Raw genomic sequence first — 21637 nt, 5'->3', positions numbered from 1 at the left:
ACATTATGCGGGATCCTGCGCTCAATAGCTACGTTAATGGCTAAGAGCCTTTGTTGAGAGCCTTCACTTGTGAGTCCATACAGTTTAGTACTTCGTAGACCTCGGTATGGCTTCCGCGGGACAAATATGCCGTTACATTTTATAAGGCCATGTTCGGGCTTGTCGTGCAAATATCTGTACATCCGTTTCATGCCACACAATAACTATCCAGCTTTCTGCGTTGCCCCCTTCGAATTGCAGCACGCGTATACATATCCGGGTATTACTATTTGGGTATTATAGTTTTCCGGTAGTAAAAGAACAACAATACCTGACAATTCAACTACTACTAAATCAACGAATAGTATTCCAGACTTGAACTACTATCCCAAATACTACTCTATACTGTCTCATGCACAGTCGGTCCATCTAGAAGCTCTAGAACTTTGCCTTACCGCCGTGCGTACCATGTAACGCAGGTCGAATCATCTCGAAGTCGAGTGCATGTACCCTGTGGTCCTGTCACAGCACCGAGATGTAGCTGGCAAATGCCGGGCGCACCCAACCAGCTCACTTTTGAATTTGCGTTGACAAGATCACACAGCAACAACCAGCTTCGGAGCGAAGTCCGAGAGTGAGAGACCAAGTCTACACTCACACACCTCACAACACTCACACAACCAAGACCAACAGCAAGATGGCCCAGACAACTTCGGGATACTCTGTCGGTATTGACCTCGGCACGACCTACTCGTGCGTCGGCGTGTGGCAGAACGACCGCGTGGAGATCATCGCCAACGACCAGGGTAACCGCACCACCCCGTCGTACGTGGCCTTCACGGACACCGAGCGCCTGATCGGCGATGCCGCCAAGAACCAGGTGGCCATGAACGCGCACAACACGGTGTTCGACGCCAAACGTCTGATCGGCCGCAAGTTCTCCGACCCGATCGTCCAGGCCGACATCAAGCACTGGCCGTTCAAGATCTCGTCGGGCGCCGGCGACAAGCCGCAGATCACGGTGCAGTTCAAGGGCGAGTCCAAGACGTTCCAGCCCGAGGAGATCTCGTCCATGGTGCTGATCAAGATGCGCGAGGTGGCCGAGGCCTTCATCGGCAAGGAGGTCAAGAACGCCGTGATCACGGTGCCCGCCTACTTCAACGACTCGCAGCGTCAGGCTACCAAGGACGCCGGTGCCATTGCTGGCCTGAACGTCCTCCGTATCATTAACGAGCCGACGGCCGCGGCCATTGCCTACGGCCTGGACAAGAAGGGCGGCGAGCGCAACGTGCTGATCTTCGACCTGGGTGGCGGCACCTTCGACGTGTCCCTACTGAGCATCGAGGAGGGCATCTTCGAGGTGAAGGCTACTGCTGGTGATACGCACCTGGGCGGCGAGGACTTCGACAACCGTCTCGTGGACCACTTCACGCAGGAGTTCAAGCGCAAGCACCGCAAGGACATCACTGAGAACCAGCGTGCCCTTCGTCGTCTGCGGACTGCCTGCGAGCGTGCTAAGCGTACGCTGTCGTCGTCGGCCCAGGCGTACATTGAGATTGACTCTCTGTTCGATGGCATTGACTTCAACTCGACCATCACCCGTGCTCGTTTCGAGGACATGTGCGGCGACTACTTCCGCAAGACCATGGAGCCCGTGGAGAAGGTGCTCCGTGACGCCAAGCTCTCCAAGAGCCAGGTGCACGAGGTCGTCCTCGTCGGCGGCTCTACGCGTATCCCCAAGGTGCAGCAGCTGCTGTCGGACTTCTTCAACGGCAAGGAGCCCAACAAGTCGATCAACCCGGACGAGGCCGTCGCGTACGGCGCCACGGTGCAGGCGGCCATCCTGAGCGGCAACGACTCGTCGGAGAAGCTGCAGGACCTGCTGCTGCTGGATGTGACGCCTCTGTCTCTGGGTCTGGAGACGGCCGGCGGTGTCATGACGACGCTGATCGCCCGTAACACGACGGTGCCCACCAAGAAGTCGCAGACGTTCTCGACGTACGCGGACAACCAGCCCGGTGTGCTGATCCAGGTCTTCGAGGGCGAGCGCTCGATGACCCGCGACAACAACCTGCTGGGCAAGTTCAACCTGGACGGCATCCCGCCCATGCCCCGTGGTGTGCCGCAGATCGACGTGACCTTCGACATCGACGCGAACGGCATCCTGAACGTGTCGGCCGTGGAGAAGTCGACGGGCAAGGAGAACAAGATCACGATCACGAACGACAAGGGCCGCCTCTCGCAGGCCGAGATCGACCGCATGGTGGCGGAGGCCGAGAAGTACAAGTCGGAGGACGAGGCCAACAAGGTGCGCATCGAGGCCAAGAACGCGCTCGAGAACTACGCGTACAGCCTGCGCAACAGTCTGAACGACGAGAAGCTCAAGGAGAAGATCCCCGAGGCCGACAAGAAGGTGGTGGACGACAAGGTGACGGAGACGATTCAGTGGCTGGACGCGCACCAGTCATCGGAGAAGGAGGAGTACGAGGCCAAGCAGAAGGAGCTCGAGGGCGTGGCCAACCCCGTGCTGCAGAAGGTGTACGCCGCCGCCGGTGGCATGGGTGGCATGCCGGGCGGAATGCCTGCCGGTGCCGGCGCCTCGGCTGCTCCATCGGCGGGCGGCGCGGACCAGGGCCCCAAGATCGAGGAGGTCGACTAAAGTGTGTTTGGTTTACGTAGAACTGATCGCTGTGGTGGATAGCTAATATATATGTTACCCATTCCTCTGTTGTTGTGTTCTGCATCGAAGTTGGTTTCCCGTTGTCTGTCTGTTGTAGAGAGTAAAAGCATGCTGCGGCCAACCTGCTCAAGGGGTCCCGGACATGCTCCACTTCAACTTCGAGGATCGCTGGCTGAGTTGACTACACTTGACCGCGCTGGCTTTGTCCAGAGGCGGGTTAGGTTTCTCAATGTCGTGCGGAAAATGGCTACATTAATACAGCAGGCAATGTGAAGTGGACGAATACGGAGAGGCATTCATTTGTGCGTTCGCGTTCGTTTAGTGGTGGAACATATCGGGCGATGAAGGACAACAATCTCTCTTATACAAACATCACTGGACGAGAGCGGCTCGAGTCCTGGTCGCGCGACACGCGCTGCGGTGGCGATGTCATGGTCGTGTCGGGGGGCCTCAGGGGGCTTCTGTCGAGACTCATGCTCGGCAGCACAGGTCTGCTGTTAATCTTGTTGTCGCCGCTGACGAAAGACGAGAAGGAGTCCACGCGAGCAGGTGGAACAAACAGTGACGGAGGCGCCGCAGCGACCGCCGCTGCTGTTGCTGTGCCGCCCGTGCTTCCAGTGACGCACGTCGAAAACGGTCGCTGCATGCTGGCGGATGGTGACGGTTCGCTAGCGTAGTCGAAGCCCGGGTGTTCCAGACGATAGTGACTCGCACTGGTGCCCGACGACAGCGACGGCAATGGAGGTGGCCAGTCCACGATTATATGCCGGATGGACTGCTCGTTGCGTGTCTGGAAACGCACCATCAGCTTGCGCGCGTTCTCCACAGAAATGTCCGGCAGTTTGCGCAGCGCAGCAGTCTCCACGAGTTTCATGAGCTCGTCGAACGTCATGAGCACGCCGAGCTCCGCGCGAGCTACCACCACGCGCATGATACCAGCCTCGTCGCTCGGGTGGAAGTATCCATTGTTGCCCTTGGACGACTGGCCTCCCTGCGCGCGCTTCTTCACGCGGCGATGCAGCGCCGCAAAGTGCACTCCGTAGATTTTAGCAGCGGCGCGCAAGCTCATGCCCTGCTGCTCTACGGCCGCGATGGCCTTCTCCCACGTCTCGGGCGGCACCGTGTGGCTCAGCTTGTAGCCGCGCTTCTCGCTCGATGCGCTGTCCTGCGACGAGTCATAGTTACTGCTGGCAGCGGTGGTTGTGGAAGGTGGCGGCGCCAGACTCGTGTTGACGCTGGAGCTGCTGCTGGCTCCGGTCGTGTTGCCGTTCTCGCTGTCAAAGCTGCCGCTGCTCGTGTTGGAGCCGAGCTCCTCCCTGTCTCCTGAATGTTCACGCTGGGCCCACAGGGCGGCCGCTCGGCGGTCGTCCACCACCATGGAACGACGCTGGTGCTGCTGTTGTTGCTGTTGCTGACGCCGCGCGTGCTGCAGCGGCGAGCCGCCATCGAAGTCCGGGCGCACGCCGAAGCGCGAGAAGGCGTTAGGCTCGCCCGCGTAGCGGCCCACATTGCGCTCGCTTCTATCTCGCTCGTCGTCGCTGCTGCTGCCCCCGCAACTCGCATTGCTGTTGGTCACGCGGGCGATGCTGCTGCTGCGGCTGCTGCCAATGCGCTCGGGCAGTCCAAACGGGAAGCTGGCGCTGCCGCCGAGCAGCGCGAAGCCGTGCGCTCTCTTGAACTCGAGGATCCAGCGCGCCGGCGGGAAGTCCGGCGGGATGGCGGCGGCGCCGCCGTGGCTGGCGACAGCGCGCACCACGAAGCGCACGTCGTCCGAGGTGATACGCTGCTCGTGCCGGAACTGCTCGTGCAGCACGCCCAGCACCTCCTGCTCGTCCGTCTCGCTGAGGAAGCGGCGCACGTCCTCGCGCGGCGGCGACGCCGAGGCGCTGCGAGGGCGCCTCAGCGCGGCCGCCGCCAGCAAGGGCGAGGCCCAGGGATCGTCTCGGGGCGGGGCGAGGCGGCGCATGCTGCTGCCGGTGGTCGGTTCTTCAGGTCGGATTTTTTCCGCCAGAATGGTAGGCTCCCTGCGGTGAGGATTCACGAATGAGGAGAACAGGGGCCGGCGCCGCGCACGCCATACTGAAACCAAGAGATCGGCGCCCTCGTTTTTGTTCGCGGGCCTTTTATACAGCCCCCTTCGGCGAGCTTCGTTCGCTTTCGTTGCCGCCGCCGTTAGCTGGTCGCTGCTGCTGGGACGGCTCGGTTGCCGCTGGCGCCGTCGTGCGCCCTCGTTCTCGTCGTTTGCAGTGCCCGGAATAGGCTGCTGTCCGTGCGGCGGCGAGGGCAGACAGCAGCGGCGGGGTTTCGAGCGAGCCGCGATCGCAGCAGCGTGCGATGCCGGTGAGTCTTTGATCTGCGGAAGGAACTCGGCGGCGTTCGAAGACGCCCCCGTCTCTGTGTCGGCACAGCAGCCAGCTGGCAATGCCGGCGAGACATTGACGACGAGTGTTTCGCCGCCGTGGCGACGCGAAAGAGAGCGGCGAGCGCGCCGGCCGGCAGGCAGGTAGGCAAAGCCGTCGATGCATGGGGTCATGCATCGGCTGAGCACGCATGCTGCGTCGAGCGCACGACGGCAAGCCTGGTCGTCCGATGGTGGGCGACAGATAGGACCCGACGGCACTATTGCTGGAGCGCATAGAAAGCCGGTCGGATGACTGCACACTTGCTCTTTGTATGCTCAGCGCGAGCGCTGCGATTGGCCTACCAAGTTAAAGTGACTTCCTTGCCTGAGGCAATGGGCCCCGCTTCCACTGCTGGTGTTGCTGTTGCGGTTGCTACTCCTGCTGATGCCCCAGGCCCTGCTGTCGCCGTTGATGCCGCGACTTCGTCATCGGCTGCGATAATAGCGCCACCTGCAGCTCGGCGAGCGATCAGTTGACGCTGGTACAGTATGAACCGGCCTCGAAACTGTAGCGCGAAACGCACTGGTGCGATCACTGTTGCTGCTCGCGCCCCCGCTGCAATAACTACTGCCCGGGGTTGTCGTAGTGCGACAGAAAGAAAGTTTGTGGCGGCAGTCCAGCTAGGCAGGGAGTGCAGACGGGCTCCGTCGGTGCCAGCTCATCGGGTCTCACCGCATACAGTCGTGGATTGCTACGACCCTGCCGTGGCTTGGGATGCGCAACCATGTGGACCTATTGCTGGACTTGTCGTCATTGCGACGAGCAACAGGGGTAACTGTTTTGTGTGATTTAAGAGGCTAAACCTTACCTCTCGTCTGCGTTTGGACGCGCTACTTGTTTGAGTGCAGGGTACACGTGCGGCTCGGTGTGTGTTCGTAACGTTTTGCTGGAAAAACACAGCGTAAGGTATTGTGATAAGGAAGGTTTGAAGAGTAAAAATATACTCCTTCATCCTGCTCTTGGGCTTCGCGTAAAATTCAAGGCTTGGCTAGTGGGAAGTGCTACTTGCTACCATGGTGGGGAGATACAGCCACATACTACGCTTGCTTGGTAAGTTAGGAATCCCGTGGAATACACTGTGCACGTCGGTAAACAAGGGTATTTTTCTTTTTGTCGTTTCGTTACATGTCTTACAACACGGCGTTTGGTTTAGCAAAAAGTTTGTCACCACGATTCGGCTACTCTACAATCTAGAGCAGGACAAGCGTAGTTTTCGGGAGAGCTCGTGCATGTCAATACAATACTGCTATGAATTTTGCATTCGAGTTGGAGGCCGCGCAGGTACCACGTAGTGAAAAACGCGAGCATGTAAGTGAATGCCCGCTCCGATGAACTGGTTGAGTTTGTGATACGGCCGCATAGGAAAGTTTAGTGTGGGGCGACTTCAGACGATGCATGTTGTAGCTGCTCACTACCCAGGAGCTTACTAGTAAACTTAAGTAAGTTATCCAGGTACTCGCTTCTACTCTTAGAAAATGCATGTTATCCTTATTCGGTGAAAATGAGTAAATGTATGATTAGTGAGTAGCATAGTTTAGATCGCTGGCTGCTCCATCTGCGTCGACTACCCCCGCCCCCAACCAGTGGTTGAACCACCAACACCACGTAGACATGGTATACCAAGGAAGCCGTGGTCGGTGACGGTGGTATCACATAGCTTCCATACGTTGTGAATTCATGATAATGGCAAAACCACGACTGCGAGTGCGATTCTCTCCTTGTCTCAGCATGCTTAAGCAAATTTATAAAGTGCACGGAGAATGTTTTCACGGAGACAACCCCTGCTAAGCAGCGATCACGAACACAGTGCGCTCAATACCAAACAAACGCTTTATCCGAGCCCAGTAGCTCTGCGAGCTCAAAAAATATTACAACGTTTACCCGAGCTCTTTTAGCACACCCATGGCGTACATCGGCTACTTAGCTTTAATATCTTGCAAACCGAACACAGTTCCAACGACTAGCCGTACATGCAGATCACTGATGAGCACATGTAGCTTCGAAGACTGGAGAACAACAAACTAAATTAGTCAACAACGATCTTCTATTCACAGCTTCCTTATCGTTGGGGCATCCCAATGACGACAAGTCCAGCAATAGGTCCACATGGTTGCGCATCCCAAGCCACGGCAGGGTCGTAGCAATCCACGACTGTATGCGGTGAGACCCGATGAGCTGGCACCGACGGAGCCCGTCTGCACTCCCTGCCTAGCTGGACTGCCGCCACAAACTTTCTTTCTGTCGCACTACGACAACCCCGGGCAGTAGTTATTGCAGCGGGGGCGCGAGCAGCAACAGTGATCGCACCAGTGCGTTTCGCGCTACAGTTTCGAGGCCGGTTCATACTGTACCAGCGTCAACTGATCGCTCGCCGAGCTGCAGGTGGCGCTATTATCGCAGCCGATGACGAAGTCGCGGCATCAACGGCGACAGCAGGGCCTGGGGCATCAGCAGGAGTAGCAACCGCAACAGCAACACCAGCAGTGGAAGCGGGGCCCATTGCCTCAGGCAAGGAAGTCACTTTAACTTGGTAGGCCAATCGCAGCGCTCGCGCTGAGCATACAAAGAGCAAGTGTGCAGTCATCCGACCGGCTTTCTATGCGCTCCAGCAATAGTGCCGTCGGGTCCTATCTGTCGCCCACCATCGGACGACCAGGCTTGCCGTCGTGCGCTCGACGCAGCATGCGTGCTCAGCCGATGCATGACCCCATGCATCGACGGCTTTGCCTACCTGCCTGCCGGCCGGCGCGCTCGCCGCTCTCTTTCGCGTCGCCACGGCGGCGAAACACTCGTCGTCAATGTCTCGCCGGCATTGCCAGCTGGCTGCTGTGCCGACACGGAGACGGGGGCGTCTTCGAACGCCGCCGAGTTCCTTCCGCAGATCAAAGACTCACCGGCATCGCACGCTGCTGCGATCGCGGCTCGCTCGAAACCCCGCCGCTGCTGTCTGCCCTCGCCGCCGCACGGACAGCAGCCTATTCCGGGCACTGCAAACGACGAGAGCGAGGGCGCACGACGGCGCCAGCGGCAACCGAGCCGTCCCAGCAGCAGCGACCAGCTAACGGCGGCGGCAACAGCGAAACATTTGAAGTTTACACAACTGCGCTCCAGGTATTTTGCGCTCTATCGTTCACTAATTGACACTGATACCTGTGGGTGTATCCGCAGCACCGTACTGTACCATTGCACGGCACACACTCGGCACTCGATACACTTACTGCAACAACTTACTTGCCTTCTTTTGAACGAGTGCTCGGATGAAGCGAGAGCGCGGGCAGTGCAACTTACCTGTTACCATCGTGCCTTCCGCCTTCCGATCCAATTGTAAGCGAAAAAGCGGGCTGCGTCGTACCAAGTACGCTGTAAGCGCAACCAAGGTTCACTTATCAGTAAGTGTCGCTGCCGCCGCTCCTTACTTAAGCTCATGCTTCCAGCTTCCTGAAATCCGCCCAGCCAGCTTGAGGCGTCTCGATGCTGATGGTGGACCACGATGCAAGGAGGACAATCGATGACTTCCGATTCACATGGCTTCACTTTGTGTGCTACGTCATCTCAGCGGAAAAATCCGTTACACGCGTGCTGCGCTGCGATTGGCCCATAAGAAGATACGATCCCACTGTCTCAGCCTTCCAGAATTTTCGATCCCCCAGCTCATACAAACACCAAGTCAAACGCCCTGATGTGAAACCGCCGCCGTCGCTATCGGCGCCCATCATTGACCGAAACCCCTGGAAACTGCTGGCCAATTCGCGTCCATCACGACCAACTTGGTCGGCGAAGGAATTGTCTCGAAGGGGGCTGCCTAGTGGGTGGCAGCGCTTTGTCCTCGGCGCCCCACGTTCAGGACGGAGGTCGTCTGCCTCTAACTCGGCAGAGTCCACCTCCACCCCCTCCCGACGATCTTTCGACCAGCCCCCACGCCCTCAAACTCATTTCCGAATTTCCCGTGTGGAGAAGAAGACATCCCCCCAAGCTCCCCCCAAGCAACAACAACAAGATGGCTCAGTCTGTGTCTGGATACTCGGTCGGCATTGACCTCGGCACGACCTACTCGTGCGTCGGCGTGTGGCAGAACGACCGCGTGGAGATCATCGCCAACGACCAGGGTAACCGCACCACCCCGTCGTACGTGGCCTTCACGGACACCGAGCGCCTGATCGGCGATGCCGCCAAGAACCAGGTGGCCATGAACGCGCACAACACGGTGTTCGACGCCAAACGTCTGATCGGCCGCAAGTTCTCCGACCCGATCGTCCAGGCCGACATCAAGCACTGGCCGTTCAAGATCTCGTCGGGCGCCGGCGACAAGCCGCAGATCACGGTGCAGTTCAAGGGCGAGTCCAAGACGTTCCAGCCCGAGGAGATCTCGTCCATGGTGCTGATCAAGATGCGCGAGGTGGCCGAGGCCTTCATCGGCAAGGAGGTCAAGAACGCCGTGATCACGGTGCCCGCCTACTTCAACGACTCGCAGCGTCAGGCTACCAAGGACGCCGGTGCCATTGCTGGCCTGAACGTCCTCCGTATCATTAACGAGCCGACGGCCGCGGCCATTGCCTACGGCCTGGACAAGAAGGGCGGCGAGCGCAACGTGCTGATCTTCGACCTGGGTGGCGGCACCTTCGACGTGTCCCTACTGAGCATCGAGGAGGGCATCTTCGAGGTGAAGGCTACTGCTGGTGATACGCACCTGGGCGGCGAGGACTTCGACAACCGTCTCGTGGACCACTTCACGCAGGAGTTCAAGCGCAAGCACCGCAAGGACATCACTGAGAACCAGCGTGCCCTTCGTCGTCTGCGGACTGCCTGCGAGCGTGCTAAGCGTACGCTGTCGTCGTCGGCCCAGGCGTACATTGAGATTGACTCTCTGTTCGATGGCATTGACTTCAACTCGACCATCACCCGTGCTCGTTTCGAGGACATGTGCGGCGACTACTTCCGCAAGACCATGGAGCCCGTGGAGAAGGTGCTCCGTGACGCCAAGCTCTCCAAGAGCCAGGTGCACGAGGTCGTCCTCGTCGGCGGCTCTACGCGTATCCCCAAGGTGCAGCAGCTGCTGTCGGACTTCTTCAACGGCAAGGAGCCCAACAAGTCGATCAACCCGGACGAGGCCGTCGCGTACGGCGCCACGGTGCAGGCGGCCATCCTGAGCGGCAACGACTCGTCGGAGAAGCTGCAGGACCTGCTGCTGCTGGATGTGACGCCTCTGTCTCTGGGTCTGGAGACGGCCGGCGGTGTCATGACGACGCTGATCGCCCGTAACACGACGGTGCCCACCAAGAAGTCGCAGACGTTCTCGACGTACGCGGACAACCAGCCCGGTGTGCTGATCCAGGTCTTCGAGGGCGAGCGCTCGATGACCCGCGACAACAACCTGCTGGGCAAGTTCAACCTGGACGGCATCCCGCCCATGCCCCGTGGTGTGCCGCAGATTGACGTGACCTTCGACATCGACGCGAACGGCATCCTGAACGTGTCGGCCGTGGAGAAGTCGACGGGCAAGGAGAACAAGATCACGATCACGAACGACAAGGGCCGTCTGTCCCAGGCTGACATTGACCGCATGGTGGCGGAGGCCGAGAAGTACAAGTCGGAGGACGAGGCCAACAAGGTGCGCATCGAGGCCAAGAACGCGCTCGAGAACTACGCGTACAACCTGCGTAACACGCTCAACGACGAGAAGCTCAAGGACCAGATCTCGGAGGATGACAAGAAGGCCATCGACGACAAGGTGACGGAGACCATCAACTGGCTCGACGCCAACCAGTCGGCCGAGAAGGAGGAGTACGAGGGCAAGCAGAAGGAGCTCGAGGGCGTGGCCAACCCCATCCTGCAGAAGATGTACGCTGCTGCTGGCGGTGCTCCCGGCGCCGAGGGTGGCATGCCGGGCGGCATGCCGGGCGGCATGCCCGGTGCTGGCGCCCCACCCGCTGGCGCCCCGGACCAGGGCCCCAAGATCGAGGAGGTCGACTAAGCAGTCGGGAGACTGAGTCAATGTCTCGCGTCGCGGTGGCGTCAGCGTGGATTGCACGCGCTACGGGCATAGAGTGCTTTGGCCGCGATCTCTGTTTGCTTTCAAGTCGGTTGGTCTAAGTAGTGGTTAGCTTTTGTAGAGAAGCAGCTGGAGTTGATCGGCTCCTTCAAAGATGCACAAGCTGCATGAAATAAAGTCAACGAGGAAGCCCCTCTTTTAACTTACTCACCTCTTGCTTTTGCAAAAACGACACACCGATGAATTCATTGTTTGCTAAAGGTGAAAATGAGTGAAAAGGAGAAGTTTGGTCTCCAGAAATTCAAACTGTAGCTCCTTGTGAGCGCCGTAGCCCCACCCTCATCTTAGACCACTGCCGACTTGACGCCATCCTTCGCCGTCGTGCTCCCCTTGGCGCTCTTGAGCCAGCAAGTGCCGCCCATGTGGTTCGACCACGAGAAGGCCTTGCAGCCAGAAGTGTTCATGCAGATCGAGCAACACCCGTAAGCATCAGCGCTGGGCTTGTTACCGATATCATTGCCGACGTAGTCCACGCCGATCTCCAACGCGCAGCTCGGTGCGGGAGGGCTCGCGTAGATGGCAGCAGAGATCACCTCGGCGTTGGCCACCGTCTCGCCCTTGAGGTTCTTGAGATAGCACACTTCTGCCTTCCGCGAAAACGCGCGACACCCATTCCAGCCCTGGCAAATGGCGCAGCACTCCTTGGCCGTGCCCGCTGCCTTGCTACCCATGTCGTTTCCGACATAGTCGATGCTGCTCTCGAGGCCGCACATGGCATCGACGGGTGCTGGGTAGATGTCGGCCGAGGTGGCCCCTGCCTTCACCACCATGCGGCCCTTTGCGCTCTTGAACCAGCACGTGCCGCCATTGTAGTTCGTGAAAGTGTAGGCTCGGCACCCCGGTAGAGCTTGACACTGAGCGCAGCATCCCAGTGCATTGCTCAGCGGCATCGACGCGATGTCGTTGCCGACGTAGTCGATGATGCTTTCGAGCGCGCAAACGTTCAGCGCCTCTGTCGACATGACCGCCGACACCACGTATCGATTCTGGCTCACCGTGCCGCGGCCGCTTTTGAGCCAGCACGTGCCGTTGTTGTGCGTGCTGTAGGTGAACGCCTTGCAGCCAGGGTAGTTCTCGCAGTGGTCGCAGCAGTAGCCCGGACTGATGGCCGGCACGTTGGTGAGGTCATTGCCGACGTAGTCAAATCCGTTCTCCATGCTGCAGACCGGGTTGGGCTGCGATGGAAATCAACTCACACAGCAATGGCGGATCGCGGGCCTCGAGCTGAGGAAGCAGAAGCGCTGCCAGCAAGGTGGAGAGGAAGGAGAAGCTCGTCTTGAGCCTGGAAGGCTGGTACAGTAGCTGCCTGCGGTAGTAGATATATAGGTCCGTCGCTTTCGAGGGAAAATACAAAGTGAACCTGAAGCGCCGACGCGGACACAATGGGCAGCATTGGAGCCGCAAGGAAGCCGAACAGAGTTGCATAGAGGCCGCATCTGTAGTTGGAAGCTGAAAAGCGATTGAACTTCCACAGCGACGCTGGCCTGAAGGCAGGGGGGTAACCAAGTCCTGCTTGAAGCATGCAAATTAAAGACATGGCATGATGTCTCTGCAAAATGAAACGTGAGTCGCTGCTGGCCATCTATCGTCGTGCGCTTCCTAACAGCAAAAAAATAATTCGCGTGCAGCTAGGTTCAGTCCCAAGGACTCGGCATCATAACCAAATTTTGAATCCATCTTGTTAAGCATTAGCATTCACTGCAACCACGAGGTTATATCTCTGCTTCCGTCCTCGATCCATATATGAACGTGTAAAGCCGTCGAGGGACTTGTTCTTGGCATCGTGCGAGTTTGGCGGACGTCAATGGGGCACGAAATCGCCAGTTGCAGCAGCGCTTTAAGGATAAGGAAATCGCACAGTACGCGCGAGCGTTTTTCCTTCGGGAGCGCCGACGCAAAGAGCGAGCCGGGCTACAAAATACCCACGCGGAGGTTTCTCGCGACTTGGCTGCAGAAGGCGCACTGCTTTACCAGGTGCGAGGTTTTGCAGCAGGAGTACAGCTCGTCACGAAGCCTGGCGAACTCGTCGATCGATCTCTCAACGACTTGGCGGTATCGTCTGCAAATTGCCTGCAGACTTCTGTAATCACACCCCAGCTTCTGTAGATCATACACGGTTTCTGTAATCCGACCCATTCCTCTGTCCATACGCTACTTCCTCCTGTAGATTGGACCCTCGCTCCGCAAAAAACGATGCGCTCGAATAACGTAGCCTATTGCGTTTGGACTACGCAGCACCTGCAACATCAACACTATTTTTTTTTACCATTATCTGAGTTTGCGCTGATGGATGTAAGTGCCTCTAGTCAATTGATGGGGGGCTTCTTTCGCACATTGCCATTGATCATTGCGTCACGGAAGCAGCAGTCCATTGACGCACCGATGCGCTGGGTTCTCCTTCTTTGGCTCGCTTTGACCTTCTGCCTGATCAAGGCTCAAGGACCTGTCGCCATCTCTCGCAGATACCAACCCACGACCGGCCGCATCCAGCTCTTCCCCGCTTCACCACGAGCAGCCGCACTCACGCGCCACCACTGCAACATCCTGCAACTCACCGCGACTCGCCGGTATCTCGAGGCCGTCGCTGCCAGACTGAGTCTCGACGTGCAAAGGCTGCTAGTGGTGCGTCGTCTCTCCAAGGAGCAGCTCCTGGAATCCAGCATCCAAGGCAAATGCGACTGCGAGAGTGCCGCCGCCCCCACGACCCCTACGCCCACACCGGCACAGCCAGTGACTCCCCCAGAAGAAGGGGGTTCTCTCACCCCCAACGGATCGTGGGAGCTCAAGCCGACAGAAGCCGAGAGAGCAGGCAGCGGCTCGGCAGCTGACGAAGCGGCAGCGTCCAGTCACTCGGGGTCGTTCTTCACCAGCTCCATGTTCGTCCTCGCCGTGTTCTTCATGGCGGTGCCAGTGGCCTGCATCCTCGGCTTCGTGCTCTTCTGCAAGCGCAGGAGACGGCAACAACACACCCACGCCTGAGCCTGAGAGCCTGAGCTCCAACAGTTGAAGTTGATGTCCACTATGATGTTCAGTAGGTTTCATGCACGATACCAGTTAACAATACTTCTGAAGTAACGCTAAGGCTAATTTGTGCCCAGTCAGTCCTTTATGGCCAAGAGCTCCACCATGTCGACGTCGAGCGCCGCGCTCGCTCCGTCGCTGGACGACTCGTCCTGTAACGTTATGTTCGCAGAGGCGCGCACTGTATGGTCTTGTTCATGTCCTCGAGCCTCGTACCAGGGCTCGGAAGTTCTGGCGCCAGCTAAAAGGTCAATTTTGGCGCCAAAAGTACTAACTTGTTGTTTATTTGTGGGTAGGAAACACTGCGCATGGCCGATATCAACGAGTTCCTCATCTGCAAGCTGTGCAAGGGGTACTTGCGGGACCCGTACACGGTCAAAGAGTGTCTGCACACCTGTACGCTATCGAATTGTGCAAGTTCTTTCCTCATCAAGACATTCGACAGTTGACACCATTTTTTATTTTGTTATGATTGCAGTCTGCCACGGCTGCATTCGAGGCTTCTACCTGTACGACAGCACCAAGTCTTGCTCGTGTCCGACGTGCCACGTGCGTCTTGGTGCCAAGCCATGGGCCCACATCATGTCAGTATATTTGTTTTCTAAAACTTTGTATCGCTTGATCCTGACCTTTTGTGCATTGCTTTTTTGTGCCTTATAGCCCAGATCCAGCGATGAAGGAGCTGACAGAGAAGCTGCTGCCTGACTACAGGGCCAAGGAAGAAGAGGAAGGTGAGGGTTGCAACTGCATGCTGTTCGGTGGTCTGGCGAGGATAACATTGACTTTTTTGTTTGTTGTTATAGAGAGCGTGTTCTACGCGAAGCTAGGGATTAAACGCAAGCGCGTTGATGCTCCAGCTACGCCACGCCGATCCCGCATGAAGACGAGTGGCCCACGAGGCCCGTCGCCAGGAAACATGATCCCGTTCGAGATTTACCCTCAACGCGGGTTAGTTCATGGATTTTGCGGGACGTTTGTCGATTCATTCCTGATTGAGTTTATACATGTTCGCAGCCCTGCGGTCCCGCTGTTCCTGCAGCTCAACAAGTTGCACGCGCCTTGCATGAATACACAGGCTCAATTCAAGGTACGGTATAGGCGCCTTTCATGCCGTCATACCATCACATGCGTGCTCATTTAGTTTTGCTCTACCCAGATTATCAGCCTCCGCAAGTACCTGTCCAAGAAGCTGAAGGGAGTAAAGCCCGAGGAGATCGAGATCCTGTGCAAGGGTGTGGCCGTTGGGCCGGAATACTCGCTCGAGTTCATCCGTCGCACGCGCTGGAAAGAGAACTCGAAGATGATTCTCGAGTATCGGCGGCAGATTGTTGCCCCGTAGACCGCAACTGTCAACGAATACAGCACTCTTGATACAACTTCTCAAGAATCGACAGTTCTATTTTTCAGCTCTAAAAACATAAAAAAAATCTGTCGGAGACAGAAAATAGCTCAAAAGAAAGCTGAGATTTGGTGGTTTCGGGTTATACTATTGGCTGCTCAAAAATAGCAGGGGTAGCATTATGTTTTTTTGCGAAGTGGCTACAATTTTTGGCGATATTACACCAAAATGGTATCATGGGAAAGCTTGGTTAGCTGTCGATACAGTGCTGTGCATTTCGCTGTCGTAGGACGCGTGCGAAAGGCGTGGCATTAGTCTGGATTTTGAGGTTTTTCTAAGCAATTTTATGAGCTTGCTCTCTAATCAAACTTTATACCCAATCATATGGTTGAAATCATATATTTAGCCAATCAGGTGGGATCACAAAAAATGAGGTTAAATTGAATTGTCGATTCTTAAGTGGGCCAGAGAAGTACTACAATCGTAGGAATCAACACAGGAACCAAAGAAATAATTGCATTTCATTTGATTTCAGCACCAACTTGCTGCTAGAGAATGTGGCGAATCTCCGCCTAACGGAAGCTTTGCAGGGAGGGACCCACACCACGCTGAGAACGAAAAATAAAAACAAAGCGCAATTCGTACCGATGAAATGATCGATAGCTTCGATAATAGTACGAAGTAGAAGATTGCTAGGATCACGCTTTTCAAATGCGTTAAATGGTTTCTACCTAAAGGAGGAAAATTAAAGTAATTCAATGAAATAAGCTACCTAATGTGCAGTGACAATGTGCTCGTCCATGATGCGAGCGAGGAGGCTAATAGTTGGCGTCCCAGATGTGCATATGATCGCGCACGTCTTCAACGTCGAGGACCTTGGACAGAAAACGCGAGATGGATTCGAGCTCCCGGTCGTTCGGGTCGTCGATGAAGCTGGAGCAGCCGATGGCGTTCTTCGGGTGCCAAATGTACGCCATGGGCGAGTTGTCGACGATGATCGTCTGCGAGAGCTCACGGGCCAGCAGTGAAAGGTCCTTCACGTAGTTGCCCTCGTACTGGACGCAGTGCTGGCGGTACAGTCGGTATTTGATGACGCCTTCGGGGTCCAGTTGGTCGAGGAGCGGGTCCGCGTACTTGCTGAGACTGGCCGTGTAGATCACAATCTCGTAGTACTTGGCCATCTCGACGAGGAATTCCTCGGCCCCAGGCCTCTTGGCGACGAAGACGTGGTGGATCGTGCCGTCGATTTCAACGGGGATGACGAAGTCGGGATTGGGCGTGGGTCGGAAGGACGAGTGCACCAGCGTTTCATCGAGGTCGAGTACGAGGCACATTTTGTCCGAGTCGTCCGGGGAACGGGGAGGCAAGATGCTCGGCCGCAGCTCGATGACGTTGTTGCCAGCTGCCCCGATCTTCGGCGGTTTCGGTTTGGAAGGCTGTTCTGGGTTCGACTTGTTCAGAGCTGGCACTGGTTGCTGCTGCTCGTGACTGCCGAATGCCGACCAAATATTGACGAACAGGTTGCGGAAGCTTCCCCGTGGCTGGACCTTGCTCGTATTCGATCCCTGGCGGGCTGCGATGCGGCCGCTTGTCAGGATGGGCTGCTGCTTACCATTCTTGTCGGCTCTGTGGACGATGCTAGCCAGTGGGTTGGAAATAGTCAGGTTCGCGAGCTGCTGTGTTGGTGGTGCAGTTGCACGATTTTTGCTGAGAGTGCTAATGCTGGCGCTTCGACGCGCAAACATCACATCACTGCCGGGTTGGGCCCCCTCCGGCTTCGGACCTGCGCGCAAATTGGTCTGCGTCTTCGATCGTGCAATTGGCATCATTGTCGTCGTTGATGTCGTTGCTGGTGTCGTGGTGGTGGGGTGAAGGCGCGGCGTACCGGTACGCTTTCGAGTCCTGTCCGAAAAGGGGCCTGCGTCCCTCTTGACGTGACTTCCGAGGTTTCGAACGGTGTTGGTGGTGGTTGGTGTGGTTGGTGGTGTGTTGGTGGGAGGTTGACTTCAAATGTGATACTAAGCTGGGAAACGGCAGCGTCGGGAGTCGAAAACCAACCGGGTCAACGGCACCACGGCCCACTTGACACAACTTGCATCCTCAGAATCTCGTCCGGTGACCTCGTGTGGAGTATGGCAACCCATTCACCCGAGATTTCTCCGCTCGCATCCGTGTATTGGTGCTGCTGCCACGGCTATCCTTCACCTTGACAGTGCGGCATTTATTTTTACGATGCGTTTCACTCTTCTAAGCCTGTGCACTTATCCCGAACGATGCGGGGCGGGTAGACCGATGTTCGGATTTCATGGATCATACGTTGAAGCATGCTTAGTACGCGGTGGAGAGATATGCTGTACAAGTTCATCCTTCGGCGAGCTTCGGAGCACGCTGACGATTAAGTTACTTGCCCTTAGATTGAAGCTAAAGTTATCGTCTGCTTGCCTCAGCCAGCTTCAGGACAGTCTGGACCGTTGTCTGAACCCCCCTCATCTTCAGCGCGAGCGTTTGCAACAACGACAACTGCGCAGTCTCTCACGTCGCCACCCACTCTGGTGAATGACAAAAACACCTTGGCATTCATTATCTGCCGGTTGGGTCAATGCCGATAAAAAATATGCAGTCAAGCGTGCGAGTCTATTAGGGGTAGTCAATGTCCGCAGCAACAGCTCACTTTTTTCCGCCGCAGCAAGTCGGATTTTTTTCCGGGGCTGTGATTGGCCAGGAAAAAAATCGGCGACCGGAACAAAAAGTCGTTCCGGTCGAGCCGCAGGAGCAGCTCCAAACCGGATGCTGCATAATGCAGCTTAGAGTTGAAGGCTTAAACTGCATATATGCAGTTTAAGCAAATTTTGACTTGAAATTTGTATGACTGTCCTTTCCCCCACTTTTCAAACGTCAAGATAAAATTACGTTTAGTTTCTGTTCGCGCCTTTTTATTTTTCCATACAGTCAAACCTGTTTATATGATCCTCTCTATTTGAGCCATGCCGTTTATTTGATGCAGGCTTTGTCGCTACCAAATATTTCACTTAGTTTTTGTATGATCTCTGTTTATATGCATACAAGGTATATGAGTCACATTTTTGGGGACCAAATTAGGTCTCACCTGTTTATTTGATTCACACTGCTCACGGCCACACACTCTTCAAAGCAACTGCTCAACACTCAACGCCTACCGCAAGCCTTCTTCGCTCGCCATGTCTCCTCGCACCTGTCTGACGCTAGAACAAAAGCTCCAAGTGCACCTAAAGCTCAAGCAGAATCCTGGCATGAACAACCCCATGCTCGCCGAGTGGATCTACGCAACTTTCAAGGCCCGGGTCAGCCGTGCCACACTCGCCCGACTGCGCAACCTGCCTTCTTCCTACTTCAGCCACGTCAACCTGAGTGCGACCAAGCGGCGCCGAGTGAAATTCCCTCAGTTCGAGCGGGAACTGAGGAAAATTTTCTTTCAGAACGAAGCTAAAACGGCGATGGCGGACGCCGTGCTCCTGCTGAAGGCGCATGAGCTGGCGGAGCGCTTAGGCATCGATGCCACGCAGCTCCGGCTAAGCAACGGCTGGCTTCAAAGCTTTAAGAAGCGCAATGGGATCCGCTCCCATACGCTACACGGCGAAGGTGGCGCTGTAGAAGCTGATGAAGTGCGAGATGCGAGGCTAGAGCTACAAGAGTTGGTGGCGCAGTTTACACCCGAGAATGTGTTCAACTTCGACGAAACGGCGCTTTTCTATCGCTTAGCGCCTAATCGAACGCTAGCTACGACTATTCGCAAGGGCAAGAAAAAGAAGAAGCAACGTTTGACTTTGGCCTTCTGCTGCAACGCGACTGTCTCCGACAAGCTCGACCCAATAGTCATCGGTACGGCCAAGAACCCGAGGTGCTTTAGAAAGGGAGCGGCGATTAAAGGTAAACCTATATTGTACAAGTCCTCCAAGAACGCCTGGATGACATCCGTCATTTTTGACGAATGGCTGCACCTCTTCAACATGAGAATGGCGGCCGCCAATCGCAAGGTCCTACTTCTAGTCGACAATACTTCATGCCACAAGATTCTACGACACCTGACTCATGTGACTGTTCACTTCCTCCCTCCTAACATGACATCTGCCGTACAGCCGCTGGATGCAGGTAAATATTTTATCTATATTGTGGTGTAGTCTAAACTAACCAACTCTATTACGGTGTTTTTTTTATTCAGGTATTATCTGGTCGTTCAAGGCTCGGTACCGAAAGTATTTTGTGCGGTGGTGTTTGGATGCACTTGAAGCTAACATTACACGCAAGCTCAACGTACTCGAAGCTGTCCAATTCTCCATTGATGCTTGGGCGGGTGTGACGCCAACGACAATTACAAATTGCTGGGTCAAGACTCGCATTTTGGGAGAAAAGATGCTAGGAAGGACTCGTGCTGACACGGATTACATTGAGGAGGTATCCAGCAACGAGATGGAGGAGTTAACGGCGATGCTATCGAGGTGGGAGGGCGCTGTTAGCGCTAGTGAGTATCTGGCAGTGGACGAAGACGTTCCTGTGCACGAGCCAGATGTGCTAGTGGACAAAGCGGCAGGAAGTGATGCAGTTTCGCAGGACGAGCAGGAGGAAGAGGAGGAACAGGAACCCGTAGTTCAACCTGCCATTGCTCTGAGACACTGCATGGAGCTGGCTGCATTTCTGCTGCAATGCGGAGAGCAGACTGACAGAGAACGAAGAGCTTTACAAACCGTGACCGCTTTGGTTCGAGAGACTACAGTGAAGGCAAAGCGGCAGCGAACTATGCACGATTTCTTTACGTGCACCACATATTTTTTTTTAACTGAGTCCATTTTATATGAGTCATTGTAGTAGATGGTCACCAACAGGGCCTCATATAAACAGGTTTGACTGTATGTCAAAGACCAGCGTTTGTCAAAATTCGGAATATAATGTTTAGCAAGGGCGCGGGACCCACTGTATGATTTGAACAAAAATCGCAAGGTATCGGACTGGGTGGCTCGCAGCGACTTCCATTTGCCGCTTTTGCAAAATCCGCCTCATTCGAGAATTTGCGCGGCCAGGGCTCAAGTCGGCAGAAGAATCAACAGAAATCACGGATGATCGTGCGAGTCATCGGCGCTCGAGTACGGTGCTAACGGTACGCTCATAGCGAACGAATGATATACCTTATTGCTGACCTGTTTTATTTGGTACGTGTTGTCCTTCATGATAGCACGCTCCTGCGTGGGGTGCTTCTTTAGCGCTTGGTAAGATCGGTCATTGGTCAGAGATGTCTGCGAGAATCATGCTTGCTGACAAGACTTTGGATTACTCTTGGTCCAGTTGTTTTTGCTGCTTACACGCAAGCGTCTGCTGCTACAGCTGTACAAGCTGTCATACTCAGTCAAGCCGTTGGGCTCGATCGCACTGCTCAACCCGCTGCATTCGTACCTGGCGTTCGAAGGCCTGGGGGAAAGGCCCACTCAGGATTCCGGCGCTCAAGGCTTCCGACATCTTTTGGCGTTGATGTAAGCGGCGAAGACGACGGCAGGAGTTGATGCGATATGGCGTACTCCAAACAATGGTATGTTGTATATCATGCTGTCTTGTATACTGCATTGTATGCAGTTTATTATACGTATGTTGTATCGTAGCCTACATGAGCTAACCGGAGTAATATTGATGCTGTTGAAGGAGACTACGGCGACCAAGCAGTCATGATTAGCCCGAAACGAGCCCGCCTGAGTGAAGACGACGACTCGAATGAGGTAGTAGCGAAAAGAACGAGCCGAGACGAATTCCGGCCAAGCCGGAGATGCCGCTTTGGTGTTCATTGTATGACCGATGGGCGAACGAGCCGACACCTGGCATGGCTGGCGCTCCTAATGATAAGGACGAAACGTAGTAACGTGAACGTTTGCAAACTAATATAAGCGATTTGGATAAATGCAATTGCAGTCGATGCGGTTCCCAGTATAGCAAGGCTTTGGATACCCACACACATAGTTCTAGATGCAACTTTGCCTTCGCGGTATGCTCCAATTAGCGAAACGGCTTGTAATCGCTGCTTTCCTGTAGACTGGATTGTCAAAGTCATGGCTTTGGCATCGATCAACCTAAGCAGCAGCTAATTGAAGTATTCAACTGTAGAACTTCTTGCACCCATGGAGAAACCCTGTGGTAAACTACATCCG

General features: G+C 55.6%; 8 protein-coding genes across 8 annotated transcripts; 5 read left to right on the top strand and 3 right to left on the bottom strand.

Moving 5' to 3' along the window:
* Nucleotides 1-676: 676 nt before the first annotated feature.
* PHYSODRAFT_480010 (hypothetical protein) lies at nt 677-2638 on the top strand (the record flags this gene model as incomplete). The annotated part of the gene is made up of 1 exon (XM_009521417.1): nt 677-2638. One exon carries the CDS (start codon nt 677-679, stop codon nt 2636-2638), a length of 1962 nt encoding a protein of 653 aa, XP_009519712.1.
* A 451-nt stretch (nt 2639-3089) lies between these two features.
* On the bottom strand, nt 3090-4610 carry PHYSODRAFT_364931 (hypothetical protein; the record flags this gene model as incomplete). The annotated part of the gene is made up of 1 exon (XM_009521416.1): nt 3090-4610. A coding segment is annotated over one exon (1521 nt), but the record flags the coding sequence as incomplete, so codon positions are not given.
* Nucleotides 4611-7762: 3152 nt separating this feature from the next.
* On the top strand, nt 7763-11259 carry PHYSODRAFT_344705 (hypothetical protein; the record flags this gene model as incomplete). Its single annotated transcript, XM_009521415.1, has 2 exons — nt 7763-8172; nt 9046-11259. 2 exons carry the CDS (start codon nt 7763-7765, stop codon nt 11030-11032), a joined length of 2397 nt encoding a protein of 798 aa, XP_009519710.1. The 3' UTR covers nt 11033-11259.
* Nucleotides 11260-11394: 135 nt separating this feature from the next.
* On the bottom strand, nt 11395-12267 carry PHYSODRAFT_325538 (hypothetical protein; the record flags this gene model as incomplete). Its single annotated transcript, XM_009521414.1, has 1 exon — nt 11395-12267. The coding sequence occupies one exon, from the start codon at nt 12265-12267 to the stop codon at nt 11395-11397; it is 873 nt and encodes a 290-aa protein (XP_009519709.1).
* Nucleotides 12268-13492: 1225 nt separating this feature from the next.
* Nucleotides 13493-14089, top strand: PHYSODRAFT_296512 (hypothetical protein; the record flags this gene model as incomplete). The annotated part of the gene is made up of 1 exon (XM_009521413.1): nt 13493-14089. One exon carries the CDS (start codon nt 13493-13495, stop codon nt 14087-14089), a length of 597 nt encoding a protein of 198 aa, XP_009519708.1.
* A 147-nt stretch (nt 14090-14236) lies between these two features.
* Nucleotides 14237-15470, top strand: PHYSODRAFT_478652 (hypothetical protein; the record flags this gene model as incomplete). The annotated part of the gene is made up of 7 exons (XM_009521412.1): nt 14237-14314; nt 14428-14527; nt 14610-14715; nt 14792-14862; nt 14935-15079; nt 15146-15218; nt 15288-15470. 7 exons carry the CDS (start codon nt 14237-14239, stop codon nt 15468-15470), a joined length of 756 nt encoding a protein of 251 aa, XP_009519707.1.
* Nucleotides 15471-16288: 818 nt separating this feature from the next.
* PHYSODRAFT_296510 (hypothetical protein) lies at nt 16289-17299 on the bottom strand (the record flags this gene model as incomplete). The annotated part of the gene is made up of 1 exon (XM_009521411.1): nt 16289-17299. The coding sequence occupies one exon, from the start codon at nt 17297-17299 to the stop codon at nt 16289-16291; it is 1011 nt and encodes a 336-aa protein (XP_009519706.1).
* A 1644-nt stretch (nt 17300-18943) lies between these two features.
* Nucleotides 18944-20312, top strand: PHYSODRAFT_480162 (hypothetical protein; the record flags this gene model as incomplete). Its single annotated transcript, XM_009523479.1, has 2 exons — nt 18944-19598; nt 19669-20312. The coding sequence occupies 2 exons, from the start codon at nt 18944-18946 to the stop codon at nt 20310-20312; spliced, it is 1299 nt and encodes a 432-aa protein (XP_009521774.1).
* Nucleotides 20313-21637: the final 1325 nt, after the last annotated feature.

This window comes from Phytophthora sojae (genome assembly GCF_000149755.1).
Source record: "Phytophthora sojae unplaced genomic scaffold PHYSOscaffold_2, whole genome shotgun sequence".
NCBI lineage: Eukaryota > Oomycota > Peronosporomycetes > Peronosporales > Peronosporaceae > Phytophthora > Phytophthora sojae.
The sequence above is the reverse complement of the archived record's forward strand: the minus strand, read 5'-3'. Positions and strand labels throughout refer to the sequence as shown.